This window comes from Perissodus microlepis, chromosome 4 (assembly GCF_051167445.1).
Source record: "Perissodus microlepis isolate ML-2025 ecotype Zambia chromosome 4, ASM5116744v1, whole genome shotgun sequence".
In the NCBI taxonomy this organism is placed as follows: domain Eukaryota; kingdom Metazoa; phylum Chordata; class Actinopteri; order Cichliformes; family Cichlidae; genus Perissodus; species Perissodus microlepis.
The window spans coordinates 29,152,995-29,162,577 of record NC_140464.1 but is presented as its reverse complement, the minus strand read 5'-3'; the positions used below and the strand labels follow the sequence as shown (position 1 = coordinate 29,162,577).

The 9,583-nt window shown below is 38.1% G+C and overlaps 1 protein-coding gene across 1 annotated transcript; it reads left to right on the top strand.

Annotated features, from left to right (window-relative positions):
* The first annotated feature begins 3,343 nt into the window (after positions 1-3,343).
* LOC146389218 (ornithine decarboxylase-like) lies at positions 3,344-9,136 on the top strand. The gene is made up of 5 exons (XM_084926940.1): positions 3,344-3,865; positions 3,953-5,669; positions 6,357-6,513; positions 6,605-6,741; positions 7,806-9,136. Exons 2-5 carry the CDS (start codon positions 5,496-5,498, stop codon positions 8,061-8,063), a joined length of 726 nt encoding a protein of 241 aa, XP_084783066.1. The 5' UTR covers positions 3,344-3,865; positions 3,953-5,495; the 3' UTR covers positions 8,064-9,136.
* Positions 9,137-9,583: the final 447 nt, after the last annotated feature.

Here is a 9,583-nt window from a genome sequence, read left to right as displayed (position 1 = left end):
TCATTGAGACTCAATGTCTTTTTTATAAGAGAGACCTGAAACAACTGTCTGAAACAATTGTATTGTAATTCAATTCAATTCAATTTTATTTATATAGCGCCAAATCACAACAAAACTCACCTCAAGGCGCTTTATATTGTACAGTAGATACAGAGAAAAGCCCAACAATCATATGACCCCTATGAGCAAGCACTTTGGCGTCAGTGGGAAGGAAAAACTCCCTTTTAACAGGAAGAAACCTCCGGCAGAACCAGGCTCAGGGAGGGGCGGGGCCATCTGCTGCAACCGGTTGGGGTGAGAGAAGGAAAACAGGATAAAGACATGCTGTGGAAGAGAGACAGAGGTTAATAGCAGATATGATTCAATGCAGAGAGGTCTATTAACACATAGTGAGTGAGAAAGGTGACTGGAAAGGAAAAACTCAATGCATCATGGGAATCCCCGGCAGCCTACGTCTATTGCAGCATAACTAAGGGAGGATTCAGGGTCACCTGGTCCAGCCCTAACTATATGCTTTAGCAAAAAGGAAAGTTTTAAGCCTAATCTTAAAAGTAGAGATAGTTTCTGTCTCCCGAATCCAAACTGGAAGCTGGTTCCACAGAAGAGGGGCCTGAAAACTGAAGGCTCTGCCTCCCATTCTACTTTTAAATACTCTAGGAACAACAAGTAGGCCTGCAGTGTGAGAGTGAAGTGCTCTAATAGGGTGATATGGTACTACAAGGTCATTACGATAAGATGGGGCCTGTAGATTGTATTGTCATTTTAATTAAAAATGATAATTGCAACAATAAAAGAAACATTGAAGGTTAGGTTAATTGAACAATCTAAATTGCCCATAGGTGTGAATGCGGGAGTGAATGTGAGTGCGACTGGTAGTCTGTCTCTGTGTGTTGGCCCTGCGACAGACTGGCGACCTGTCCAGGGAGTACCCGCCCTATGACAGCTGGGATAGGCTCCAGCGCCCCCCGCGACCCTGAAAAGGATAAGCGGAAGAGAATGGATGGATGGATAATTGCAACAATAAAAGAAACAATACTGTCCCTGATGTCCGAGCTTAGTTGAATAAACATTGGGTGCCTTGAGGGTTAAAGGAACTTTAACCATTTTTCAATGGCCAAACCACCCATCTGATCTTAACATAATAAAGCAAGCCTTTCAGTTATGAATATAAAAAAAACTTAACTCAGGAAGCGTCACACACAAGCAGCTACTCATGGTGGAGAAAACAGCATCTGGTAATGTCCATGTTTTCTAGACTAGACATCATTTTGGACTTCAGTTAAGTTCTATTTTATTTATATATATCACCATTTGTGTAATCACAGTGGTTGTTCTTTAATAACAATAAGTACTCTGTTGGGATAATATGGTACTATAAAGTCACATTTCACAGAGCGAGAAAATATAAGTTAAAGTGTGACACTCCGTGATGGAGAAAGATGTAAGAAGAATAGGAGAAGCCAACGAGAGATTATTTTCAAAGGTAAACACTGCTCATCAATGGACAATTTACAGCTTACTCATAATATCCCCAAAAATAGATGTGTTCATGAGGTCATACATATAAATGTATTCATGCAGTTACACAGGCAAAAAGTCTCTAGTAATGCAAATTATTCCTTTTTTTTAGAGAGTAAAAGCTTATGTTTAGGTTAGCGTAAGGGTCTCCACTAACCTAAACCTCAATTTATAGGCAATAAGGGACCTACACGTTAATAAAAGAATCCAAGTTAAAATGAGTTAAAGTTCAACATTATTTGTGTGAAAGTTAATGAACTGTTAAAGTCAAATTTACGTAAAAAAGTGGGTGGGGAAATGCCACTAACAAAACCAGCCGATCAAGCCGTTGTTTTGAACTTCTGGAAGTTCTCTGCAAGATCTTCACACTGGAGAACATGGACACTACAAAGGAAGGTAAGCCTAAAACTTTATGATCTGATGTGTGAACATGAACATTGCTGTTTGTCTGTGTAGATTCTCTGTCATCCAGATCATGGTAGTCTAAAGAGCTTGGAAAGAAGGTGACTGGAGTTTCTTTAAGATGTTTCACCTAAAGGTAGGAAAGGAGGTCGGAGAACAAAAAATACTGTCATCCATTATGTAGCAGGTTTATTGGAGAAACTCAGGAGAATTTTCTCCAAGTACATCAGCCCAGGGACAAAATTCCCAAATATTGGTCTGCAGGGGGGATAGAAAGGGGGCACCAAACACGGAGACAAGAGATAAACAAACATGAAGACAAGGCTGACTAAACACAGCAGAAGACTAGACAGTATATATGACTATGTTATGACCAGTAAAGACGCAATCAAATAAAAAATAATGACATGAGTTTTATGTTTTTAACTGTATGTTAATACTGACTTCTGATACCGGTCCTGAGATGAATGACAGAGGGAAAAGAAAGTACACGTTGGCCAGTCGTGCAGTCCTCTCCCGGCTGCACCTGATGAAGTCCGAATCGGGCAGCAATGATTTATTCCAAAGTCCTCCAACACTGCAAAAATGAGTACAGAAAATGCCCCAAATTACAAGTCCACAGTGCTTGCACAGTGGTTAATCCACTTCTCCCTGAAATTTTTGACTGTGAATGACAAAATTCCGTCTTCCAAAGTCACTGTTTTCTCATTCGCAGGAAACTAGAGGAAAAAATGGAACCTTCCTGAACAGCTCCGTTTATACTTATTTCTCAAATGCATCACCTTTTCCCTTCTCTCTTTCTCATACTTTCCGACATCTCACATTGTGTAACACTTTTTGTTTATATGTGCCTTTGCTCTTGACACCTGCAGCTACCATAAATGAATCAATGGTGCGTGTTTTTTCCCCTGAAAATGATGACATTGAAATCCTGGACAGTGGAAGGAGCATCACTGATGTAATAGACACAAAGGTGAAAGAGCTTGGTTCACAGGTGAGTATCAGAGGCATCATGCAAGAATATTTGTGCATCAAGTTTTTCCACTTCTTTTACCACTAACTTAAGCCCATTCTGATAGTTTTAGCAATGTCCCTGACCTCTGTGAAACCTTATATTTCAGAGATTATTATTCCTCATACTGAGGCAATGATGATTATGATAAGATATGAGAATTAACGATGTACAAATACTTTGTTACCATACTTCAGGGGCATAATTTTAAGTCACTGAAAGCCTTCAAACATCAAGGTTGTTTGTGCCTAAACAATTAACACATGCAAGGCAAGGGTTATCGCTAGGGATGTTCCTGGTGATTAATTTCTAATTTTGACTAAAGTAAAAAATTGGACTAATTAATGAGTCTAAAAGGGTCTAAAATGTTAAACTTTTGATCTGTTTTGTGTCAAAAACTCATTAAACAAAGGCATTTGAAACCATTAATCACATTCTTTAATAATGAATCATGTCACTTAATTGTGCAGCCCCTTGCATTGTGCATCAATAACTGTATCACTAAGGCAGAACCCATCTACCATTTCCGCCGCTTATATCACATTCTGATCGTGTTAACAAAAAGATCAGGCCTAGATTAACAGATTTATGGCATTTCTCGACAACGATGCGCCATCTGGTGGCAGATGGCTGCATAACATTACGTACACAATAATTTACTGAATCAATTAAAATGTTAACAATGACATAATTCATCTTGGGGATTCTGTTTATGTTCTTGTGAGTTTGTTCGTGTGAAACACCTCTTTGTCTGACGCAGGCTGAGATCGAGCTGGCCCTGTCCCTTGGAGTTACCCCAGATAAGATCATTTATGCCCATCCTACCAAACCACAGTCCCACATCAGATATGCCCGCACTCACAGAGTGAACGTAATGACTTTTGATAATGAGGAGGAACTCTTAAAAATCTCTCTTACCCATCCTCAAGCCAAGTAAGTAAGCAACTGCTAATATGTTTCAGCATTTTATGCAATGTCTTTTGAGAGTATTGACTATTAATGTTTGGACGCATTTTGTAGGCTAGTAATGCGAATTGCAGTGGATGACTCCAAATCTCTCCTAAGACTCAATGCAAAGTTTGGAGTCAGACTGTCCTCAGTTAGTAAACTGCTGGAATGTGCCAGACGGCTGAACTTGGAGGTGATTGGGGTCAGCTTCCACGTAGGCAGTGGGTGCACTGGAAGTTTGGCCTTCAAGCAGGCTATCACAGATGCTCGATATGCTTTTGATATAGCAGTAAGTTATTGTTGCACAAGCAAACCTTTATAAGAATACTGTACTGTACATTTAATTTCGAATAACTGCCACTAATATGGATTGGTTGTGATGATCAGTTGTTAAATTTACCACTTTCAAGGTATTTTTTAATGTCTTTATTAATGACTCATTCAGTATTGCTTTAAGGATCTGATTTAAATTATGAAATATTACTGAAAGTTTTATCTTATTGTGATCAAGTGTTCATATTAATGCTAAAGTAAAGACCAATGTGATGATGCAAGGCGAGAATGTAACTGTGACACTGCACACACTCCTCATTTCTGTAACTTAAAATGACCCAAGTTTATAAAATGGACTTAACCCTTTAAGACCTACCATAGAACCAAGTCCGCCAGAGCTTATATTATATTTTTACATGCTGTAGTGACATTTTTGGGAGCATTTCAAGTTGCTATACATCAATACAACCATTATAGCCCAAATTTTAATAATATGTATGCATTAAGTGCATAGTAATCACATAAATTTTAAAAACGTGCAATAAACTACAAAAAAATGTAAAATCGTTTTTGTCTTTTTAACATATATTTCTAGTTAGAGAAATTTAAGAGGCTTATCCCTCAAAACTGCAAATACGAAAAAGTTGCACAAAATAGTTTCCCATCACAGGAAATTTATTTTGAGTGTCTTTATAGGTTTATTTTTGAAATACACCAATTTTTATACACTACAGGAAAAACGAAAATAAATATTATGATGCAAATTTGCAAAAAAACAGCATATGTATCATAATAAACTATTTCCAGCAGTGCAATTTGAGTTCTAAACATCCCAGAAACGACACAGAAAGTCATAAAGTCAAACATAACTTTTAAAAACACCAGTATAGGCTCATAAGGCCCTGAAGGCAAAAAACTACATTTCCGCAAAATGACGTCACTTCCGGTTTTGGGCAGGTCATGGCGGACATGCGATAGTTCGCGCTGATGGACATAGGAAGTGTTACGAACAGCTGATTGGATCGGCAAAGCGTGTTTCTGGAATATTATGTTTTTGTTGCTGCAAGTGCTTTTTTATGCAGTTTTTGCAAAGCTATATGTGAAAGGAAACCGTGACCTAGGGCAAGCTGAAGGCATAAGATGTAAGTACAACTCCTCCGGTTTCATATGCAAAAAAAATTATTGCGCTAGCTTATGTGGTTGCAGATCTACTGGGATTTAAAAATAGTTACGCAAAACAGAGCGTGCCAACTCTGACCGGCTTTAAAGGGTTAATGTTGTATTCAGTATGACCTGAAATGAGTGACTGAGCCCACAAACTAATCAGGAAACTATTGAAACAATGTTATTAATATATACAAAGCAGAAGCCTTCTCAGCTAAACCCTACATGGCAAAGTCTCAAGTTTAAACAGATTATATCTTTGCAGAATTCAGCGGGCTTCCAGATGCGCCTCTTGGATATTGGTGGAGGCTTTCCTGGGACAGAAGACGTCATTGAAGTGAAATTTGAGGAGGTATTATTAATAAAAACACTGTACAATACAGAGGGAAGGTGCTTAGGACATTCAAACATAACACTGGTTGGCAGAATTTTAACTTACAATGAGTTGTTCCTTTTAATTGTGATAATATCTGGAATAAATAAGCATATGCACATTTAGTTATGTGTTAGAGCCCTGACTGCCCTGGTGACGAAACAGACATCATTCTGTTCAGATGCTGGTCACGTTATCGCTTTCCTTCATCTTTTCTCTTGTTTGCGAAGGGGACCTCGTTGGTTTGGCCTAAAATCAATCATTTTAATGTAAAACTACTGATTACTACAGCTTATAGAGTAGTGTGATATAGATTAGAACTACCTTACTGTCTTGAGAAGAGAGGTGAGTTCCCAAGGAAAAGTAATTCATCAGCAGCATAAAGACGGCATATTTTGTATATGCATTTGGTTTTTTTTTTGTTGTCTAGAATATCACACAAACTCTATCCTTAGTATTTTTCATTCTGAATGTTTATCTACCACAATTTAGAATCACCATTCTCTTGTACTTCATAGAAGCACAGGTAGAGACCTCAAAGGCAGAGGTACTGCCTTTGAGGTGAGAGGTACTGATCGCTACAGAACATCTTAAAGTGTCAAGAAAATGTCAGAAGTATTAATAGCTCAGCAATATCCATTAACCTAATGTGTTTTGCATTCTTAGTTTTCAGAAGTCATTAATAAAACACTGGATGAATTATTCCCACCTGCCAATGGGTTGGAGATCATCGCAGACCCAGGCCGATTCTATGTCGACTCAGCCTTTACACTGGCAGTAAATGTCATTTCCAAAAGAGTTGAAGACACAGATGAACGCAGTGGTAAATGTACAGATATGCAGTTTAAAGCAAGTTAAATACTCCATAATGATGTGTCTTTGTATTTAAATTTAACTTAATTTCAAATATAAAGGTAAATGCTTATCAGATCGGAAGGACTACAGCTCTGAGAAGATGATGATGTACTACATTAGTGATGGAGTATACGGATCAGTGAACTGCCTCATCAATGATCCTTTCCACGCCAAGGTTGAACCATGGCCTCTTAGGGTAAATAATATAAAATCACCATACTTTTGAGTGTGTGTTTATATCCAGTTTCTTGTGGTAAAGTTGGTAAGATTGTGGTTATAGCATACCATGTACATTGAAGTCATGGTTACAGTTAGGCAATTAATATATGTTTATGTTACTGACATTTAAGATGTGCTGTTGATCAATACTGATGAACAGCACAACTTACTAATAGAACTCAGAATGAGACCTCCATAAGCTTCCTTTTTAATCTTAAGTCACAAAGGCCTTAAAAACTGGTTGGTGGCTGCCTGGCAACCACGATCACTAGGAAAAATTGAGTGTACCTCAACAGGTTTCAAATAGCTACTGGAGTTTGCTGGGAAATTGATTACTTAAGCTCTAGTCGTGCCTAGGCCTAGAGATGCTTAGTGTCCCACTTTTAGCCACCAACTGCAATGGAAAAAGTTGTATTCCCTGATGGGTTGGGAAGTGGTTGTGGGAGGTTCCTGTCCCAGGGACAGGTCAGTAGCAGTTGCCATAGCGGCCCATTGTTTATACAGAAGACACAAATTTTTCTGCAAACCATACAGTTGATGTTAAACTGTGAACAATGTGATGCAAAATAAAAATGGAAGACTGTTTGCATTCAAAGCACTGTATCACTGTAACCAACAAGTTGTGAAAGGCAAACTGTTTGTATTTACATCTGTACAACATTTCACTACTACTCACTGTTGAGTGTGTGTTTGCAAGTTTGCATCATCATTGTAATCCTCGACTGACTGCAGCATCCAACACAATCACAGGGAATTTTTTGGTGCATCATCAGCTCTGCAAATGAATTGACTTGGTTATACCGAACAACAACTTGTGAATCAGTCAGATATCACGCATTTTTCTTTTGTTACTCAATGGGACTAAGGTCTTACTACATCTTGAATTGTTAAATTTAAATCTCATTGCTTGGAAAAAAAGATAAACCTAGACTTTTCACTTATAGCTCATTACAACTAAACCTGGTATTGTATGGAATTCACATGGTTAGATTGTGAGAGTGCGATTAGGATTTTATATTTCATTTGCTTTCCTTTTTACAGGCTGTTGACAACAGTGAACCGAGATACTACTCTGTTATCTGGGGTCCAACCTGCGCCGGCTCTGACAAAGTCACCGAAGGCTGCTGGATTCCTGAGTTGCACGTGGGGGACTGGCTTCTTATTGATAACATGGGGGCTTATTCTCTCAGTACATCCACTGACTTCAACGGCTTTGAAAGGGCACACATTTACCCTGTTGTGACAGCTAAGACCTGGCTCACCATACATCAGTCTTGCTTAAAAAACACTATCAATTAATGATCAGATAATAACTGAGAAAAGAATAAGAAAATGTAACTTAAAGGGGAGTTTTTCCTTCCCACTGTCGCCAAAGTGCTTGCTCATAGGGGGTCATATGATTGTTGGGTTTTTCTCTTATGAAGCGCCTTGAGGCGACTTTTGTTGTGGTTTGGCGCTATATAAATAAAATTGAATTGAATTGAAAGTTTAGAGTTAAAAAAAAAAGTTCATTTCAAAGTTAAAAGTTAATTTAAGCCAGCAAACACATAAAATCAAAACTGGAGTCTTATCCAATTGCTAAAAATGTTCCCACACTGAAAATGCCACATCGAGATGAACAGAATATACTTTTTGGGACATGATCATTATTGTTACTTTGTGGTTCCAAATAGGCATTGTGTCACACAAATATAGCTATTCAAAGCTCATTTTCAATAGGCAAACCAATGGCACAACAACATCTTGAAATGACACACTGATCAACAGGACACTGGCTCTTCTGTGAAAAGTAAAACAAACTCTTGTTTGGGACTCCAACACAGAAGACAGCCTACTTGAGTAGTGGGAGCAGAAGATTTTTTGCATGATGTGGCCTCTAGTTGTTAGCCTGAGCTAAAGGGGATGTAGCATTGCAGAAGGAAAACATCTGTGTGACTCGGCCCGGTTTCAGTAAATCATATAATGTTGATGACACCATTAATAGATCAGACTTTATGTCCTACACAGGATTAAGAGATCAGCTTGGCTTGCAGTGAACTCATACACGGAGTATGCACTTTAACTTTTAAAATTCTGCAAAAACATCAGTAAACTATAATTAGTTGTAATATAATTAACCTCTTAGGTATTTTGTCCTGCACACACTTTGCTTTTGACAGTTTATTGTTTTGTTTTGTACTACTGACTTCCGTTTTGTATGTCCTGAAGTAAAATTGATTTAATTACCAAAATAATTATACTTTTATTTTTTTTAACACTGGCAGACTTACTATGCATCTTTATAAAATTAGACTTGGATGTACTAAAGCAGCACAGTAAGAACAAATTGTATTATCACTGACAAAGTAACTCTTAAATATTACTAATTTTACTTATTTGTAAATTTATAAGGCAGCACTTACACTACACTGTGCGGTCTAGCTAATTTCTCTCATTACTTATCCTATCTGCCAGCTCCATGCTATGAATAGAGTGTAAATCACCCCATGAAACGGCTGTGCCATGTTCAATGCAGGGATGTGCAGTTCTGGTTCTCAAGGCTCCTGTCCTCCCAGTTTCAGATGTTTCCATACTTCAACACAGCTGATTTAAAGAATCATTCACAGACTTGTGCACAACTAGGTGTTTGGGGATTATTTGATTTGAATTGGCTATGTTGGTATAAGTAATATCTAAAACGTGCAGGATAGGGGTCCATGAGGGCCAGAATTTGACACCCCTGACTTCTAGTCAAGGTCATACATCGGGAAAGTTGTTGTTTGTGACATAAGTTTTTGCTTTATTACTTCAGGGCCAACCAGTAGAGATAAAAGAATAGG